The sequence below is a fragment of the Rhipicephalus sanguineus genome, chromosome 4 (genome assembly GCF_013339695.2).
Source record: "Rhipicephalus sanguineus isolate Rsan-2018 chromosome 4, BIME_Rsan_1.4, whole genome shotgun sequence".
Classification (NCBI taxonomy): domain Eukaryota; kingdom Metazoa; phylum Arthropoda; class Arachnida; order Ixodida; family Ixodidae; genus Rhipicephalus; species Rhipicephalus sanguineus.
In genome coordinates this window covers 77,780,633-77,801,876 of record NC_051179.1, presented here as the reverse complement: position 1 = coordinate 77,801,876, position 21,244 = coordinate 77,780,633, and the positions used below count along the sequence as shown (strand labels likewise).

At 43.3% G+C, this 21,244-nt stretch overlaps 1 protein-coding gene and 1 long non-coding RNA gene across 3 annotated transcripts in view; both read left to right on the top strand.

Moving 5' to 3' along the window:
- The first annotated feature begins 4,669 nt into the window (after positions 1-4,669).
- LOC125758064 (uncharacterized) lies at positions 4,670-7,525 on the top strand. The gene is made up of 4 exons (XR_007415788.1): positions 4,670-4,840; positions 5,309-5,424; positions 6,502-6,613; positions 7,478-7,525. It is a non-coding gene; the product is annotated as an uncharacterized LOC125758064 (long non-coding RNA).
- Positions 7,526-8,804: 1,279 nt separating this feature from the next.
- Positions 8,805-21,244, top strand: part of LOC119390272 (Fanconi anemia group J protein homolog) — a 62,345-nt gene continuing 49,905 nt past the window's right edge. For both annotated transcript variants that reach the window (XM_049414709.1, XM_037657849.2), the window contains exons 1-5: positions 8,805-8,950; positions 14,768-14,923; positions 16,033-16,611; positions 17,294-17,400; positions 18,961-19,142. In XM_049414709.1, coding sequence (XP_049270666.1) covers positions 8,920-8,950; positions 14,768-14,923; positions 16,033-16,611; positions 17,294-17,400; positions 18,961-19,142 — 1,055 coding nt within the window. In that variant the 5' untranslated portion in view covers positions 8,805-8,919. The remainder of the gene's footprint in view (positions 8,951-14,767; positions 14,924-16,032; positions 16,612-17,293; positions 17,401-18,960; positions 19,143-21,244) is intronic.

Sequence of the window (21,244 nt, the reverse complement as noted above, 5' to 3'; positions counted from 1 at the left end):
AGCCTAGATGTACACTTGGAGCCGTAGGCATAAGAGGAACAGCACTAGAGGAGACATCTTTTGGCCACGTTGAATTAACCAATGTGCATACAGAGGAATTTCACTTAAAGTTGCTGAGGTAAATGTGCTGATGGCAGTGTCACAACAACAAAAGTACTTCTTTCAGGGAAATGACTTGCACAACAGAAGAACATTTCTAGCGCTTTGTGGTCAAGCATGTCGCCTGGTACTCCAATGTACGCTTATGCAAGTATACTTTTCAGCTATGCTAAAGCTCTGAAGAAAGGGAAAATTGACAACCACCCATATGTAGCACGAAGCCTTGTGGCTTCTTGCTACACAAGGCTAAAGCTCTCAGTTAACCCTTGTTTGGCAGTATGGCCAACTGTCGAAGGCAGCACATTGTTAGTATTCTACCATCAGTAACCGCTGCTATGTGACACAAATGGCTTACCAAAGAATTCTTTTGTGGAATGTCACGCGATCAATTTACATCGGCCACAAAATGTTTCAGTCAATTGAGGTAACGTCAAATTGACGTTAAGCATGGATGGATGCATGCATGCATTACGTTATGGTCTGTACTCTGGCGCTAAGCATTTCATTGTCCCGCTGGTCGTCAGATTTGGATTTAGGACAAATCGTTCCTTACGATTTCGGGCTTTCATCCAGAACAGCAAGCGGAACTCGTGCTGACGCAGAGCAGCAGAAAAAATCTCGCAACACGCTTCTCATTGTTTCTAACGTTATCTCCCTTGTGCCAGAAAGCCGACCGGCCCCAGTCATCTATAATACTAGAAAACACTCGAGAAGTTGTAATGCTCCCTGGGAGGTACAGGTTTCCCTGTTGACCTTGGACCAATGTACTTAACTGCAAGCTCTTTGGTTTGGGGCCAAGTGCAAAGCCGGAACCCCTCAAAATGATTTACACAAGTCGTAGTCTCACAATCGCACCTTTCTCATCCCTATTATACAGTGATTGTGTGTCCTGTTGGAAGCTTTATTAATAGTTCTGTTATTTAATGTGGGAGTAATCATTGCATATAGCTTCAATTTCCCTCTCTCAGTTAGCTTTTTTTTTTATTTGCACTGACTACTTAATTGCATTCGTTTTATTTATAAGCATTTAATGAGTGAGAAATATTTTTGCAACATTCTTGTTCTTACATCGCTTGTCATTAGGAGTTACTTTGCATTTGAAAACTGTTGTTAGCAGAATTTTTAATGAAAATTTTATGGGAAATTAGTGCTAATCAGTGTTTATGTGCACTTCCTCACATTACAAAGAGTTTTCGCTTGATTCTATTCATGTTGGTTCTGTCCTTTGACAATGGAACTCTCTTAGCAACTTTGTTTTTAGGAATGAAAATTTTTCTTCTTGCATCTGCCTCTTCTTGTGAGTGTTACAATTTGTTTATACTGACATGGTCTGGAACACCTGAGAATGTTTCACATAGGGAGTGTGGAGTTACAGTTTGTTGCACTGTTGTGACTAATTGTGGCTTCTATGATTTGATAATCCTCGGGAGTTTTGTTAGGTGTTCAGCTATACACGGCCTTTGTCCTTCGAACCCTGCCTGTTCATGTCAGCCATTGCATATGTATGTTGCTTTCTTTCATGTGTGTGTTGTTGTTTTCAGTACCCTGTTTTGATAAACAATTTTAAACGGATCGCTGCAATCGTTGCCTACAGTCACGTGTTTCGGGCAACGGAAGCACTGCTGTCATTTTCACTTGCCCTTATATGCCTGGACCGTGTGGTTACCTGTCATCTTGCATGGTGGTTGGCTCAGTGTTCCTTGTTTGTGAGCCGTAGATTTTATCTCGGAAAATCACACAATACACATTACCTTTGTTCCATTTCCCAATCTTATGTCGGGCAGCTACTGTATATCTTTATTACCGTGTCTAGTCTATGCTGTCGATTCGTGGTAATAAAGTTACGGCCTTTGTGGACGAAACACAATAAATGGACATCTGTTTGTGGAAAATGTGGTGTCTTCACTCAGCGGAGACCTTACGAAGCCATCGTGTCGGCCGCATGGCAAATGCGTTGATCCAAGCATGCGCTGTTTTTCAAAGCGCAGCTTATCATTTGTAGTGTCAAGAGAGTTCATCCTGGAGCCATGTATTGCGGCGAAGTTGCAGACTCCTAATCGTCTATGCCAGATTACATTGTCTATGGGGTGCGTTTTCCTGCACACACACAGATGGTTACACGCATTTGCTTAGCAAACACACCCTCTTGAATCATTTATCAATAGTGAATTGACATTGTGCAAATCTGAGAGCTCTGGAAAGATGTCTACAAGACCTTCACTTATACCTGTGCCCAAGAAAGCTGGGCGAGCAATGTCTGCAACATCGTCACAGCGGAAGTCTAGATTGGCACTGTGCAGCGCATTATTTCTAGATTCGAGTCGCAGTTTTCAGGTCTATCTAGGTTATCTTACCAGATATTTTTAACCCTTTACATCACGCAGACAAACTGAGCACCTCGGCGCATTTCACGTGCTCCCAACCATGGACCGATCGAGGTTGTTCATGGCAAAATGTCTCAATTTCTCTTGCCTAAGGCTACATGAGCAAGCCCATACATCTAATTATCTTCTTCATGCAGAGATGGCAATACAACACTGAAAAAACTTGGTACTAACTCCTTTAACATTGCAAACAAGGCATACGGTGTTGTGGTCAATGTGGCGAATGGCATACCATAGTGAGTGGCAAGTGTTGGAAATTTAGCTTTTCAGCACAATTAACTGTGGCCCTGCAATGCAATCAGCTGCCATGGATGAAAAATATGAAACAAAAAGTATGTTCTAGGCATAAATTTCTTCCCTACATCAATACTATCCTGTAATTTAAATTTTTTTCATGTTCTTCAATGAAAACGTTTTGAATGTTTTTCTTGTGTTTATTTAACTTGATATTTCAAATCGTGGAAAAAGAAATGGTGATATGGATTTTTTTAAAGAATCGTTAAGGGAAACTTAAGTATTCTAACAGAAAAAAAAGTTAAAATATATTTGTTTTCTCGGAATGTCTTAAAATCCGTCTTGGTTTGCCCAGTGTTCTATCATGACTGTTTTTTATTTCTTGCTATATTGGCCAAAGGAAATCTGCAGTATTTGCAACAATGCCAGTCAGTGAAACAGTTCATTCCATATGCGATTTCAATGGGGTAGAGGTTGCTTTGATCAGCCATGTTACATGTACTGGGTCAGTGTGATAACTTTCTCTGTGGTGATCTTATCTCTTGCACAAGGCAAATGTTTTTAATAAGACTGCACGTTAGCTCAGAAAAGGCTTTCTTTCTGCGCTGGACGCTGTCTGTAGCAAGGAGAGGACAGCCTCTTCTCGTTGCTATTGACATGTCCTTATGGGAAACACCTGTGCATTGCATGTCCCCAGGTGCAAAGACTGAAGAAGCGGCTCCGGTCGCTTCTTAGGTCTTCGCACGTGTGTAGCTACCCCCTTTTTTTCTTTTTCTTTTTTTTAGGATAGAGTAAGTACTGAAATTGCTGAAGCCAAAGTTTGATAAGGAATACAAAAAAATCTGGCTATGCAGCAACATGGAATAAGACCGAGTTTGTTGAATCAACGTAATCATATCAAATTAGTCCATTCATACTTAAATTTCTCAAAGAGGTGACAATCTTGTAAGCTGGGGTTGGGTTGGGCATTGGTAAATATGCAATGAAGAGGGAAAAGGAAAACAACAATTGGAAATATCATCAGGAAATTTGTTTTATGGGGTCAAGAGGTATATGCCTCCATTGAATTCGACTAACTGAACCCAGTTCAGAACAGAATGCTAGCATTATTCCATCAAATTTGGGGTTATTCCCTTCACGTCCAGTGGTTGAGGAAATTTAGGTGAGACATTGAAAAGCTAACAGTGGAAAGGCAGACATGGAGTGCAAAAGAGAATAATTCTGCAAAAGAAAAGGTGTTATTTTCTAAGTCCTTTAGGGAGCGCATCTCAGTGCCTTCGAAAATGTTCTGTAAAATTATTCTCTCGCAAATGCATATGTTAGTGCATGACTGCTTCTATGTTAGTCAAGCTGCTTCTAAGCTACCTTTGCCATTCCTTACTTGCTTGTCCTGCCTCGACACACTTTTTTTTTTTCCATGTTTGCAAATCACGTTATCGTCCAACCAAAAGCACCACTCTTAGCGCGAAAAGCCGCTTGGTAAGCCAGAAAATACCCCCAAAAATAAATACAGCCGGCGACCCCGCCCAGAGGTTCGCGCAATAACTCGCCCTGAAGTCACAGGTCTGCTTGGGCCCATTCTTTATCGTAAAACATCATTACATATATTCTGGCGGGGTCAGATATGTAATATGGCATATGGTTAAGGAAATTTTATTGAGCCAATGGCCAAGGTGCGAAAATTAGACTTTGGAATCGCCGACGTCAACGTGACATTCAGGTGCCACAGTTTCGGCGCGAAATTCGAACATTCACTTGCTCTTTTAATAAGAAACTTGCGATGACTAAATTAACTACAATAAGAAATTTGTTTTAAAATTATTCATTGTAATGAAGTGATTAAGTGTTTTGCTGCAGTATCGTTTAAAATCGAAACCGAAACAATATTTTGCCGAGACACATTTGAGCCATTCCGAGCGCAGTCGTATCCAAAAATACCTGTGCCCACGATTTCTGTATTATCTGTGGCGCGCAATTTTTCGCGCTCATTTGTGCGTGTTTTGACTTGAACGGTCGCTTCCGGATGCTTGTTTATTTCGTTGTCGCAATGCCCCCATACCCCATCGGTCACAGATCTGAAGAAACTGGCGCCTAAGGGCTGCCAGTCGAAGAAAAAATTCCAGGTAAACTGCCGACTTCTGTGCAAACGCTGTCTTCTGCGATAGGGATCTGTGTTTGATTGCTGATCAAGTTCGAATTGCACGTTTATAAACGGTTCCGGCGTCGATCACTGTTAAGTTCGTTGGCATAGGTTATTCACACATGTTCTTGTACAACCGACATCGTAAATCAAACACCACGAAGTATTTAGAAGCTGTCAATAAATTCTACTGACTTACTCGCTAGTGTTTAGGCAGTTCAGCGCCAGCGTATCGCCTAGTGTCAGCTGTATGTACATCTCCGCCGTTTCTAAATGAGGATCAGAGGAGTAGGATGGCCAGCTTCTTTGAGTAGTCCACATGTGCGGAACTGTAAAGCCCACCCTCAAGCTGTGGCAATTCGGTGCAGCGATCAATCGTTTCGTGCTAGCGTCTCGTCATTGTTGGTTTATGTTAATCAGATGATTTTCTTTAATGATATTTGACGTGCAGCTACGATGGACGTGGAAGCAGGGAGCTCGGTGAAAAAAGAGCCCCTCTACATCGAGTCGCATGCTGTGTATTTTCCGCATACACCGTACCAATCCCAAAAGATGGTCATCATAAAGGTGAGAGAGATTTCTTCTTTATTGCACGCTTGAGACGTTTTGCGAGGCCATATGGCAACATGCCACTCGAAGTGACGAGACTGGCGCGAGTGAAATGATGCGTTTGTACGTATGTGCACGACACACACAAGCACACAGTTCAGTGTCTCTGAGGGAGTTTTATGGGAGCATTTATGCTGCATGCAAAGCAGTATCAGTGATTCTCTAAGACCGTCGTACATGGTGCTGCTCAAAGCAGCTACCATATGATTTAAAGCAGATTTCATAGTAGCCCTTGCGACCACAGATACATAAAACTTATGATAACAAGCCATCATAAAGGTTATCTGGATGCACGCAAAACATCTAGGTCAAACATAGATCGACTTAACTGTTTTAACACAGAGGTACATATTCAATAATCTGGTGTCTAGTGCAATGTGCGTGGACTGTGACTGGGATCATACCAGTGATCATAAAAATTTAATTATTTAGAGCAAATGAACTATTGTCCTTGCACTATATCGGTGGCCTTCATTTCGAGAAGCTGTGTGCCCTGGTCACCATTTGAGCCCTGTTCACCAGGTCTAGCTGGTCATTGGGGCTCGAAGTGGACAGCCGGGTCTCCCTATGCTCCTTGGTTGTTACATGCGCCGGGGGCGTGTTGTTCGTGCCCACATGCACCTGCACCATATGACATAGGACGTTCAGGATGTCACAGAAATTTCTATTGCGCGGACGATGCGTGGGTGAAATGCCACGGAGTAGCGTGTCATGCATGCACAGGAATTTGCTTGCGATCTTCCAAGAGTGCCATTTTGATGGTTTGGTAGGACAACACTAACAAACACAAAGAAAGAGTGTACAAGCACAAGCACATACTCGGAACTGAGATTTTATTGAAAGGAAAAACGCATAGGATAGAAAACGACAGTGCCATGCTCACATGACCTGAATTGACAATATGCTGAATCACCTGAATTGACGATGCAGGTGGGACAGTTTTTCTTCAGCTGGTCTGCTTTATGTAAATTCACGCACGTCACTGTAAGTGCAAAGACACAGTGCTCGAATATTTCGTCCCGCTTTGCCCTCCAGGTCCTACAGGGCTTGAGGAATGGAAGGAATTGTCTCATCGAGTCGCCCACGGGGAGCGGGAAGACCCTTGCCCTGCTTTGCTCGTGCCTGGCTTGGCAAAAGAAAAAGAAAGGTACACGAGAGTGCATGCACTTTACTCGAGGTTTCTCCCATAGGCCAAATGCCCTCCTCCTCACCTCCAAAAAATTTTTAGGCTGCCTAACAAGCCTTGTTTTGGGTAAAGAAAGTGCGAAATTCGGCATTTGAGTTGAGAGTGAAAAGCGTTGTGCGAGGTTCACAGAAATGGCCATTTCTGGTACCAAAACTGAAAAAACGTCACCATTACCGCTCGCTCGAAGTGATGGGTGATGGGGAAGAACAGTTGTTTATTTTTTCTAGGCGGCATTGTATTCATTAATGCACTTGCCAACCTAAGGCGAAATGTCAGCTGGTGGAGCTCATGTGTTTTCTTGTGTATCAAGAAACTTGAAAAAGACAGTGTTCTTTCTTCACTGGCATGTATATACCACCCCTCCAGTGTTTAGCTAGGAGACCCCCTTTGCTGTTTTTTTTTTCTTCACATCTGCGTCTTGGCTGTTGAGTGAGCATTCCGACAAAGCTGTCATTGTTGTCATGATTGTGACAGCAGCACATGTGGTTTGTGAGACGTGTTGCTATCCAGTTTTATGTAACTACATGCTAAAAGTGCTATTCTGTATTGCCACGGTGCTTTGGCGGCCTAGTGTCTAGCCATCTTGGAGGGCAGCGCCGCTTTTAACGGCATTTTCGTGCTTGGGCTAAGATGAAGCTCTCATGCTGGCCAAAGGGGCCAGATATAAAATAGTGGTAGCATGCAGTTTATACAAAGGGCATGCTTCTCTTTGCGAGTTCAGGTGGCATATAAATATTTTTTGTTATATTATTGTTTCTTTTTTGTTGGGCTTTGTAGTTCACTACTTCTCTTGCTCAGCAAAACTCCCCTATTGTTGCCTTGCAGAAGTTCATCAAGCGCAGGTGGAAAAGATGATGCAGGCAATGCAAGGCAAGTTGCACTTTTATCTTTATGTAACGCTTGCAGAAATATAAAGTTCATACATTTATAATACATGTATGGCTGTGTGTTGGTGCTGCGACCTGCCCAGTTGTTCGAAGCTTTGTGCAACTGTTTTGTCTACGGAGAATTAAATTTCACCCTGCTTGGGTGCTGGTGACTTTAACCCTTTCAGTCACGAATTATAATGCACTGTCTGAAAATGCATCAAATTTCCATGGCATGATTTCATGGCACTCAATATTACATTCCAAGAAATAAAATGAAGGAATGTGTTGTTTTTTGTGAGTTACAGTAATTAATGCTAATTAGCGTTTAATTAAATATCTAATTATTCTGCAATCAGTCAGCTTCAATCCTTGCATAAAAAGAATCAACTATTAGGCCCGAAATGCATGGACAGATTGGTTTTTGGTTGTATTCTTTTCGAGCGTAGAAAAAAAATACTCTTGACGTTGGTCCTGGAACGTCGCGCGTCGAGCGATCGTCGAACATGGTAGTGTCCCTAGCAAAGTGATCAGCTGCAGCAATACACAGCATAATGAAATTAAATAACCGCTTGTTGTCCACTCAGGAAGCCTGCACGAATGTGCACACTAAGTTTCAGGTCATTTGAAGAAACACGCGGTGCGTGATGCGACTTCGAAGTTGATGTGTACATTTGTACACACCGTGACTGAAAGGGTTAACCCTGTAGTAACGTCAAAGGTGTGCCATTCGCACCAATTTGTGGTGGCATTGTCGAGGGACAAATTTTACTCGCCCATGCTGCAGTGTTCTTTCGATCTTTGCTCACACTGAATGGGTCGCATTCCTGGGCTTATTGCACCACCTGCAAGGCCAAGGTGGTGCATGTATTGTACACGTTACGATTGCCTAAGCATTGAAACCTCTATTACGAGTGAAAAGCTCAGGAAAAGTGTGCGGGAGTTGTCTGTCTGCAATAGTGGTGCCCTCTAACGTAAGAAAATGGGGAAAGAAAATTGAAAAAAATTAGAATACAGGGGATACATGGGGGGGGGGGATAAAGAAATAGATGAAAATGAAAAACAATCCTATAAACTGAAGACTTCGCAGTGCTAAATCAAACCTAGGACCTTTACCATGAAAGCCCAATACTTTACCACAGTAGCCACCACTGTGACCACGTATCTCGTAGAGCCACACAATGAGTTAGCAATTCGTCTCTTTCCCTCATATTGAGATAAGCAGATATTGAGTGTACATAGTTTTGGTGTTGATTTTCTATCTCTCTATCTTATTTTACAGCCCGGAACCAGGAGTTCGAAGACCCTGCCCCGTATGATCCTAGGTGCTCAGCTGTGGCATTGGGCAGTGCCTCGTGTAAAGGCTCCAGAGTGCACGGATGCACGAAACCCGTCGCACCAATGAAGGAGCAACAATCTCCACGAACCAAACGTTAGAAATGTTCTGCTTTTTTAGAAAACTACAGACCTTTTCATTGGACGAGGAGTTAAGGTCTGCCAACTATCACACCTTTCCTCCTCTCTGACTTGCACAAATCAGTGTGGTTCTGCTTGAATGCGTTGCAACCGTGCGCTGTGTAGCAATTTGAAGGCATTCTAGCTCATTCTTTGGAATATTTACATGATATCCGTTTAGACAAGCATCATCGGGGGAACCATTCTGTAGCCTTTGGTTGCAGTAGGGGCTGTAGTATGTGGAAATTTCTCTTGGCCGTACAAATATGCACGTACATCGTCAGCTTTTTCAGTGTCTTACGCCGGCGATAATCTGTGATGCTGGCAGTAATTCACGCAGATGCACAGAGCAATCTACGGTGCGAGCGTTGTCTGCTTAACTGTTTCTTTCAGAAGGAAGTGCTCCCTGCCTTTTTAATTTGTGGGGCCGCATTCTACAAAGTAACACATAGCAACATAGTAAAGATTTGGTCGTTCTTGTAATATATTCCCACGCTTGCGTGTAACTGAAATGTTGCCGCTCTTAGTTGCGTTCATGTTTCTTTTCACACAGTTTTTCTTTTCTTTCTTTTTTTACTTTTAAAGGAGACCAACCCAGACTCATTAATAAATAAATAAATAAATAAATAGTCTTTATTTTTCCCATGCAAAAAAGGGGGGGAAAGGACCACAGACCAAAAGCAACAAAACTGTAGCTTGAGTGCGCCTGAGGCCCAACATAATACATTCATACAATATACATGGCAGACATACCAAAAACGCAGTCAACAAGTAAAATAATCACACTGTACATAGCGTTGTATGGTTACATACAAGCTAGACCTACAACCTAGATCTACGCAAGTTTCGACAAAAATGAAATGAAATACGCCACTGGTATAGCAGACATACGAAAGCAAAAACAAGAAAACCTATACACTGCAGCTTACAAAATATTTTTTATGTTCTTTAGGTGTCAAGGTGAGTACGTGGCTATGAGCTGTTTCATATGTGTTTAAGATCGTTGGCAAGAGAAATTGCAGAGTTTGGTTTCCGTAGTTAGTTCTCACGCGAGGAACAGTATACTTATCAGTACTTCTAGTGCAAACAGCTTTGTCTTTTAAGGTTAAATTAGCTAAAGATATGAAAAACTCGTTTGAGGCGGGTGGTGAAAATCTAAAGTGATACAGTAGCCGATGTTCAAAAGTTGTGGTAAGGCGAATAATATTATATTTAACAAAGAACTCTCTAGTGTGTGCTCTGTAACTAACGCCAGCAACATGCCTCACGGCTTTCTTTTGTAATACCAATAGTCTGTTTAGGTTAGTTTGTGATGTCGTGCCCCAAACCAAATGACAATAATTAATGTGCGATTGAAAGACAGCATGATAGATTCTTAGTTTTAAGCGGGTAGGGAAATCAAATCGACATCTGGAAAGGAAACCAACTGACTGATGCAACTTCTTTTCAATGTACGCTACGTGATTTGTCCATCTCAATAACGAGTCAAAAACTACTCCAAGTGACTTAAAAGAGTCTATTATATCTATTTGATTTTCGTAAAGCACTAGGCGGTTTGTAGGGGCAACCACAATATTTATGGGCCGAAAAAAGACAGCTTTCGTTTTTTTAGTGTTTATGAGCAATCCATTTGCCCTTGACCATTCACTCATCGATTCTAAAACAGCATTTCCTCTATATATAAGCTCGTCGGGGTTGTGCCCGGTAAGAAATATGCTTGTATCGTCAGCATAAAGAATGAACTGTGGGTCACTAGAAATGTTAATTATATCATTAATATAAACATTAAAAAGTAGAGGGCCGAGCAAGCTACCTTGGGGAACACCGCATTTGATTGACCGCAGAGCAGATACCTGACCATCAACAGTGACTGCTTGGTTACGTTGATTCAAGTACGACCGAAAAACATCAAGGCAAGGACCTCGTATACCATATTTATTGAGCTTATCGATCAAAATCTCGTGATTTAAAAGGTCAAACGCCTTAGTAAAATCTATGAATATACCAAGCGTTAATTTTTTCTGGTCAATATTACGCAAAATAATTTCTTTCTGTAACAGCAAAGCAGACTCGGTTGATTTCCCTTTACGAAATCCGAACTGGAAATCGGTTATCAATGAATGCTTGTGGAAAAAACTGTCTACTTTCTTCAATAAAATTTTTTCAAAGGCTTTAGAAAATAAAGGAAGTACGGAAATTGGACGATAATTAGATAAAAGATTTTTTTCGCCACCTTTGAAAATAATAGAAACCTTCGCGGTTTTCATTCCTTTGGGGAAAACAGCCGATGCAATGCATTGATTGAATATATGTACTAGACAAGGAACTAAAATATCGGCAACAAACTTAATTGGCTTTATTGTAGCCCATTGCAATCTTTAGCGGAGGTCGTTTTAAGGTTCATCAGTGCGGAAAACATCTCGTCATTGTCAGTGTCATGAAATACTACAGACTCACTAACAGTGTTTGAAACGAAACTAAGCGCTTTTTGTGGGCATCCAGAAGGCGTAAAGCTTGTAAAAAATTCGTTAAACTTATCAGCTAATTCAGTCCCGGAGGCTGCAATACCTTCGATGGTCAGTTCACCAAGGGCGTTTCCTTTACTCCTGCTTAGAAATGTGTCGTTTAGATATTTCCAAAACAATTTCGAGTTGTTTTTGTTTTTTTCGAAGAAACAGTTTTGAAATGCAGATTTTGACCTTCGAAGCTCTTTGTTCAGTTTATTTCGATAAGCTTTAAACACCTTCAGGTCAACAGGGTCGCGGGTAACCATAAAACGTTTGAAAAGCTTACTCTTGCGTTTAATCATCTTGGTATGTTCGGGAGTTATCCATGGCTTACGTAATTTAACGTTTTTAACTTTCGTTTTCCACGGAAAACACCTGTCATAAATTTCTTTTATGGAAGTAATAAATAATTCGTATGATTGATCAGGTTCAGGACAAGCAAGAACTGCGGACCAATCGGCGTTTAGCACACAGTCGCGAAAAAGACAGAGAGCCTGCTCACTCATACACTGGTAAGAATATACACAACGGTTGCAAGCTCTGTCATCAGTTTGAAACGAAAAACAGGCAAATATAGCGCAGTGATCGGTGATGTCACAAGCAATCGTGCCAGCACAGTTTACAATAGAGGCCACATCAACAATAAATAAGTCAAGTGTACTAGTGGACGATGCTGTGACTCGCGTGGGGGTTTTGATAAGGTTCTGGAAACCATTTGTTGAAATAACAGACATAAAATCGGAAGCAGCGCCTGTCAGGTCCATAACATTAATATTGAAATCTCCTCCGGTAACAGCCATACAGTTTTGTAAGCAACACGAATCAAGAAACATTTCAAAAAACCTTAGGAAAACGATTATATTGCCAGATGGTGGCCTATAAACTACCGATACAATTTTTCCATTAATTTTTGCGGTAAGTATTTCATAATCTGGCGTTATTAAAGAAAACTCTGGGACCAATTCAACCTTGAACTTTTGCTTCACATAAAATGCAACGCCCCCTCCTCGTGAAGGGCGGTTGAGATGATGATGTGCATATCCAGGAATATTCTTGAAATCGGCATCATACACTGCCCATGTTTCCGTTAGTAATACTACGTCAAAATTGCAAGACATGCTTTGCAGAAGATAATCTAGGTCGTCGCTCTTGTTACGGATGGACCGAATGTTTAAGTGCATTAGAGAAAAACCATTTGTTATCTCAGGACAAGAATTCACGCGGTGTGGTAGAAGAAGTTCGAAGTAATTCATAGCTGAGAGTGTAGTTACGCAGTTAATGCCGCAAGGTCAGCTTCAGACCGAACTGCAACAGCGGCATCGCCCGCTTTCTTTCTGATAAGTATTCTTCCGTTAGTGTGCCATGCAAACGCATAGCCAGACCGCTTAATCCACTCTTTACACTTCGAGAGCAGGTCACGAGACCGCTTCGTCATGTTTTCTGAGACGTAAACATTGCTATTCGCGATCCGCAGTGCCCGCCTCCCTGCTAGCCATTTGTCTCTTACTTCCTGTCGAGTGAATCGCACGATAACACCCGGGATTCTGTCTGGCCTTGATGGAAGTCTGTGCACTGCGGCGACGTCTTGGGTGCCTAAGGTGTCAAGGTGGAGCTGAGCCGCAATTTCATTAATTTTGCTCAGCAGGTCTTCAGGTTCCGTTTTTGGGATGCCATGAAACTCGAGGTTTAGCCGCCGGCTCCGCCATTCCAAGTCATCAATTTCTGCTTGCATTTCAGCTATCAATTTCATGTCGCTCGCCTGCTCTAGGCTAACCACACGCGCTTTTAGCTGCTTAGTCTCTTTTTCCTGAGCATCAAGACGCACTGTGAACCTGTCAAATTCGGCAGAAAGCATTTCAATCGATTTCTCGATGCCATCAACTTTTTCAGGCAAAGAGAGAAGAGAGCTCAGCTTGGTGTTCATCTCAAGCAGCAGCGTGCGAACGTCCATCTCAAGAGAATCAGTGTTTCCGATATTAGCACCCTTTTTGCCGACTGGCTTACATGATATGCATTTCCAAACTTTCTTTATCGAGTCTCTCTTACTACTGAATGAATCCTCAGACACACCAGAGCAAGCGCCTACATGGAAGAGGAATTTACACTCACAGCACATCAAATGCGGTTTGTTATCCTGAAGAAGATCTTTACAGGTACAGCAACGAGACATCCTTGACCAGTCCAGAGCACAGAGACAAAAGTTTCGGCACTATGGTAACACGTAACCGTTTGGCAGCAGCGGCAGAAAAGTTATACAAAGAATAACAAAACGTACTAACCTGCAAAATATACGAGCGAAGTTTAGACAGCGTGTTGACGCGAGTTGCCGCTGCTGCCAAGTCGAAGTGATTTAGATCGACTTGGTAGAGCGGCTTGCATTGTTATGAAAGAGACGTGATGCTTGCAGTGGAGGTGCTTTGTAGGCTTACACATACTACTGCTGGTCTAGCCAGTTATTGCCATTGTAAGGGGCTAACATTGTGTGCAGTTGGTGCACATGCGATATAGTTAAATGACGTTGGAGGCTGTACAAGTTGAATGTTGCAATGAGAGCAACTTGATATCCCAAAGGTGGCTGCGGACTCAAATGCACACACATGCATTGTGTTCGGTCTTCGATCTGACTTGCTGGCAGCTGAAACTCTGGTCGTGTCGATCTAAATCACTTCGATATGTCCCACATAGTCATTTGGAAAGTAGGTGTGACATTGTGCTAAGTTGACTGTGCTATCATGAAAGCAACCTCTAGCAAGCAACCAACTACACTCAAACCTCATTATAACAAAATCACATCTGCCACGAAAATAACTTCGTTATATCCGAAAATTCGTTATAAATGTTTATTTGTAACACTGTATCTATGACAAGACTATTCTTCATTTACTTCGTTATAACCGATAATTCGTTATATCCGTGTTCGTTATAACGAGGTTTGAGTGTACCTGGAATACAACACAGCCCATTTGCTCAGGCTAGCATGGCGGTGAAAGCAGCCTGCGCATAAACGATGCCACCACAATAGGGCGGGGACCATGAAAAAGAAATGGTCTGTAGGTCATTCACAACGATTAAATCAATGCGTCACAACTTACCTACTGCTGTTAGTATGGCTACACGAGCTTTGCACAAACGTTGTTTACCACACTACTGTCTCGTACAGTCGTACAATGTTTTTGCTGACTCGTGTCTATTCTCACACATCTTTAGCTAAATACTAATCGGACATTGACTATATATTGTTAGTGTGGATCTCTTATCCTTTGATCTTACTTTGCGTTTACTCACAGCCTGGCGCTACAAGTTGGAAGGACCTCCTCCCAAGAACGACCCGAGCTGCTCGATTGTGGCATTGGAGGGTGCTTCGTGTATAGGCTCCAAGGTGCACGACGGAGGCAGCAGTTGCACCACACCGTTGAGGGAGCCAGAGTCGCCACTAGCCAAACGTGCGAAACATGAGTTTCTCTCTGCTTTTTCTCGCAAATTGTGGACACAATGCACTCCCCAATGCTGCCCAGGCTGCGGAAGCACTACACTTACCAGTTTTGTGTAGTGCAGAATGGGAGGCCTTGTTCGTGAATGCAGGCTGGTGCAGAGCTGCTGTTAAATCTCAATATAATGAACCTCAGTACATATAACAAAATGCTCAATATAAAGTATTTAACTCTTTATCACTTGATTTCCATGGTACGCATTGTATCTTTAACCTCAGTATAAAGAACTGTGTTTAGTTGTGATTTCAATAGTCGAGCCTGGATATATCGGATCTGAAAGAGATCACAAAAAAAGGTTTATATATACGTAATTTACTTTACAACTGTTCGATACACAAAATATTTCGATATATGCGGGCTCGACTGTATAACGAAGTTTCACAACTGCCGCTAAGGAAGATCAACGCACTTAATTGAAACTTCTGCTGGTGGCAGTGGTTGCATGTGGTTTTTGTGAATGTATCTTTAAGTCACCCGATGTGCTCTAGAGAGCAGCTTCCGAATCAGAGCAACGTCCTTTTCAGCAGAGGTTGGTGGGGTAAGGGGTAGCCTGATTGCTCTCCTCGTCACCTCTGGAGTTGGGGAAGTGGAGAGCATCTATATGAGGGCTCCCTAGCGCAACGCATTGTGCACTCTTCAAATGGTGTAGTTCCGTATCTCACACTGCCTGTGCCATGCATCAGCGCCCTATTTGGTGTTTTTGTCATGAAGTAAGAAGTGCAGCTTAAACGTTCAAATGAAATAAACGAGGCCAGCTGTACAGCCCAGTGATAGCGTAACTTGCTGTGGATAGCTGTTACTTGTACTACCCAGTCAACTTCGTTGCCCATTACCAGGTTGCAGCAAGGTTTTTTCAAAACACCAGCACATTACGCCCATAAATGTTGCGCGTCAGACTGGCAGGTCATAGCTTACTCACTTCTGTTAGTTTGGCTACAAGAACCTTGCACAAAACTTATTCACCACACAGCGCTACTGTGATGTAAATAACTGGACATTTACTGTACGTATTTGTGGCATTGGTATCTTATCTCTCGATTTCATTTTGCATTCACTTATAGCCTGGCAGTACAATCTGGAAGGCCCTCCCCCAAACGATGCTGCGTGCGCATTGGTGGCATTGGACGGCGCCTCATGTATAGGCTCTAAAGTGTACGACGAGGGCGTGATCCATTCCACGCCATTGAAGGAGGAACAGGCTTCAGAAGCTGCTGAGCCCCTCAGTCATTCTGTCGTGGCACCGAGCCAGTCAGGGGTGACACTTGCCGGCAAGCTCTCGCTAAAGGCAAACAGTCCGTGTCGTGTTGCGACGAGGGGTGCAGTCCAGTCGCCAAGGCAGCAGGTGACGGTGGTATCCACGCAGCCAGTCGTTGCAAGCCAGGCCGTTGCTTCAACGAGTCAGGCATCGATGCTGGCGAGCCCCACGATACCTGCCGCCTTAGCCGCCCATCTCCCCGTGGCTCTCGGAGGTCTGCTCCCGGCCACCGTGAAGCCGGGCACCAAGTACATCGTTGTTCGCAACACTACTGGCCGAGCGTTGGACCTGAACACTCTGCTGTCATTGCCCGAGCTGAAAACGAACAAGCAGACGGTCATCATCCAGGCGAACCAAGTGAAACCTGCCAAACAGGAAGCAGTCGGTTAGTGTGAAATTACTTTCAAAGTGACCCAGAAATGGTTTCGAAGATTGTTTGTGAACCCACTGAGCTGGTAGTGCAAGTCTTTGGCAGTGGCTTATTGGATAGGTTATAGTACTCCCGCTTCACATCTTCCTTCTTTTGTTTGTTTCTTTGTTTTCGTGCACCTGCTCTTGTCTCCGCTCTTGTTTCCATCTTTCTTCGCTATCTCTCTTGATGATCTTTTACTTTTTCATGCCTTTTCGAGGCAGTACGAAGAAAACTTGGACACTCGTCGACGCATCAGTATTTTTTCATATTGACAGCTATTGCGGATTCTTTCCTGCACTCTTCGAGGTGCACTGTATTCGCACTGCCTGCACTCATGCCAGTTCTGAAGCACATAAACCAAGGAGGGAAAAAAAGAGTGTACGTACTTGGTGGGGCCTGAAAATTCCTTTCTTTGTGGCCTCTTCAGGCATCATTATGCATGCCAAGTGGTTTCCTTGAATGCACACGACCAAATCAGGATTGTGGTCATTTAATGTGCGCTGGTCTGTGGACATCTTCAGGAGGTTGTGTCTCTGTTTTGGTGAGCCATAAATGCAAAGCAAAGATTTTTATAGCTCTCCTGAATGTTTTTTTAACGGGAATTGTGATCTACTGTTTCAAGGCTTGAGCACTATACTCTAAAAAAAATTTGCAGGTGAGCCAGTGAAGGTACAGCCTGTTAAAACATCCATTCCGCTACCCATGGATGACGATGATGATGACTTCAAGCCAATGAAGAAAATGCGCCAGTCTGCAAATACTGTGAGCCTCTGTGTGCCGACATGTACTGTATTTACTCTATTCTAATGCTCATCTTTCTTGGGGGAAAAAATTTCTTAAAAGATGAGGTGCACCTTAAATTTGAGTCTAAAATTGGGATTACAAAAGAAACAGATCATTGTCGTTGCCACTCAAAGTTTTTACCATATTGTAGCAGCTGTGGAAGCCACAGAATAGCTTTATGGAGTCCCTTAAATTCCTAAATCTGCTAGTTTCAATGAAGCATATGTAATAAAAGTACAGTAGAACCCCACTGTTACGTTCCTCACTGCTGCGTTTTCCCGGCTGTTACGTCGTTTTCCGCCGGTCCCGGCATAGCTCCCATAGGATACAATGTATTGGGAACCCCGCTGTTACGTCGTAACTGTCGGACCGTTCCTGTATGATACGTCGCGAAGTGCGCTCGGAGCCGACCGAGTGACTACCAAAGAGAGCGGCCATGGTGCATTTTCACGCAGTTTGGCCTCGTTTGACCGTAATATTAGCCGCATGAGAGGCGCAAGCAACAGAATCTTTCAATTGATGCAAACAAAAGCATGGCCTTCGAGATTCAAATTGCAAAGATGGCGTCTATGACGTAACTGCTTGCGAAAGCAAGGCCTTCGAGATTGGCATTTACTATTGACAAAAGCATAGCCTCTGAGATTTGTATTGCACAAACATGGCGTGAATGACGTAACTGCTTGCGAAAGCAAGGCCTTCGAGATTGGCATTCACTTCTGCCATCGCGTTGGCGTAGACTCATCATCATCGTTATTTGTCGGAGTTCGAGCTGGTTGGAGCTCGCGTGGTCGTGAGTGCGGTTCGCGGTCGGACTCGCCGTGCCGGTCGTGATTGCGTGTGCTTAGTTCTTTCATGCCTACAGCTGTTGGTGTTAAAAAAATCACATACGTTGATTACATTTCTGTGGATGAGATCGTCTTAAGCTCCTCGTTTCTATCCATCGACTAGATCGCGGCTGAGCGCGCCAATTTTTGTGCTACTCGTAAGAATTGAAGTAAAATTCTGTACCACTGAATATTTTGCCGTTTTTCCTGTTTTTCGGCTCTTACGTTTCCCGTCTCTTACGTTTATTTCCTACGGTCCCTTCAAAAACGTATCAGCGGGGTTCTACTGTATTTAGAAACATGGTATATCTAAAGTGCTGTGGATGGTGCCAAAGATAACCTACTCTGAGATCCATGATGCTGTCAATAAAGATCCATCATCCAACAGTGACATTGTCCTATGCTTGTTCCACTGTAGTTCAGACTTAAGTAATTTTTTTGCGTAAGGACAAATTATCATTACTCTCTCTGTAGCTCTCCATTAAAAACCAGCTTTGTGACTCAGAGGTTTGTGCTTGCGACCAGTATATGTTGTTCACTTACTAGAAGAAGCCAGACATCCAAAATTCTAGTTTTCTTTTTTTTGGGGGGGGGGGGGGTGCAGTCAATATTAATCAGCAGTCCCCCCCCAATACAATGTGCCTCATAGTCATGTCATGTTTATGTTACGTAAAACCCCAGAATTTATTTTATTTTATATCTATTTCTTTTGCAGCCTATACATAATAGTGTTGCAAGCCTTCCACCACCAAAGGAGCAGGCTCCAGCTGTTAGCAGTGCTCCAGGCATCTCTACGGTTCTCGAACAGCTACTCCAATCACAGCAGCAGCTTCCTCCTACACAACCATCCACTCCATCCAAAGGGTCTCAGGGGATTGCGGACAAGCCCTTGGAGAGGTGAGTTGTTGACTAAAATAACTTCGCTATATCCGAAAATTCGTTATAAACATTTATTTCTAACGCTATCTATGACAAGACTATTCTTCACTTACTTCGTTATAACCGATAATTCGTTATATCGAAGTATGAGTGTTCATCTAGGGAGCCTACATGACCGGCCGTTCATGTAGGCTTCCTATTACATCGAATGAGAAGAAAAAGATGATGGCTTTTGCCTTCGAGTCATCTTAGGCGAGTGCATAAGGGATGCTGTGAGTTTCTTGTCAGTGGTGTGTGTACGCTGTGGCGTGCCTATACAACAATTACATATGCTCTAGTTAATACAGTCAAACCCGTTTATAACGAACTCGAAAGTGCCGCGAAAACCGGTCGTTATATCAGTAGTTCGTTGTATATGGACTTGCCCTTAAAAACGTGCGCTTAGCGGCCAAGCCGTTTTTTTTTCTTTGTGCACTTTTATTAAAGTGCTAACAACCCCTTCAGTGACAAGCTAAGCCTTTTCGCGTCGTGAAGCGACGCCCGCTGCGTGCTCACGAGTGAATTAACCGGCTTTGCAATGAGCTGACACCATTTCACCGAAGCGCGGTACCGCGACGTGCAGCCGATCATCCCTGGCTAGTTGCGTGCAGCGCGTCGCCTACTCGGGTCGCGGAGTCACTGCCGGGCCACTTGCTGTATGCCGTATGCGCACGTTTGTACGTTCTTCGTGCTAGCTTCACTCCGGACCGTGCACGGACGGGTGCGGCGACTAGCCTCTTCATTCAACGCTGCGAAAACAAGCATTTTCCAAGCAATCGCGCACTCTATGTCTCTGCGATGCCCTCGCGGCCCTGCACGACGATGCGTGGCACACTTCATTTGTCACCTAGTCAAACACGCAGTATACGCTCGCTGTCAGTGCATCGACGTTTCTCGGTGCCCGCGCCGCTTAAAGGGGTCATGAACCACTTTTCCAAGTAGTGATCTAATGACCTCAGTATCGGAGTTTACTGCCTCCCGAATCGATTGCCGCAAAAATTTCTCGAATCCGTCAAGAATTAGCGGAGTTACGGGGGTTTGGCGCACGCTCCCAGCGCTTTCTCTCTTTTCTCGTGCCGACGAGCGCACTGGAAGCTAGATAGGGAGGGATGGCACGGGGGAAAGAAGTTATGTCAGCGCGCGTCATGAAACGCGATCGCTCTCCCGCTGTGATTCGCTTGCGCGAGTGCGGCTACTGTGTACTGAGGAGTGCGGCGCCACCCCGTGGCAAGAAGCGCATCTGATCCGAACGCCGCTCTCGATTTACGTCTAGGCTTGTGTGAATATTTGAGCACTTCGAATATTCGAACGAATAATACAGTATTCGAATTCGCTTCGATTCAAATTTAAATTATTGAAAATTTCTCGAAATGAACGAATAGGTGTATATTAGTCCTCTTATAACCCCCTTGTAAAGGTGGTTTCACTGCAGTGCAGTGGTGCTGTACCGTGAAAACACCTTTCAAAAAAAAAATTTTTCAAAAAAAAAAATGTTTGTAATTTTCTGTAAAGGTGGTTTCACTGCAGTGGAGGGGTGCTATACCGTGAATACACCTTTCCAGGGAAAATCCGCACTGCCGCGAAGCCCCACTTCAAGGTTAAATGAACGTATTACCCTCACATCGATTCATCATTTTTTACTTGTTGTACCAGCTTATATGTTTCAAGTGCAGTAAATTTAAAATGTAACATACTTTACAGGTTATCACTTGCATTCTACCGAAAGCCAAATCCTGCTACTATTCAAAGTTGCTTCCACTTCCTTTGAACCAAAAAGAATGACATTTGCACATGCCTTGTTACAATTAAATGCAGGTTGGTTGGGTCATGACAAATACAGTAAAAGCTCGTTAATTCGGATTTCTAGGGACCGGAAAAAATGTCCGAATTAACCGAATGTCCGAATTATCGAATGGTCGAAATAAACGCAATAAATGCACGAGTTTTTTCAACATACCTTTACTTAACAAAGTAATCGCGGATGCTTGTCTGTTTTCGAGCAGAAATTCGCGCGGACACAATTTTTCTGAGCCCTTCAAGGTGCTCAGCAGCTCGCATGATGTCTGCAGTACCGCAAAAGT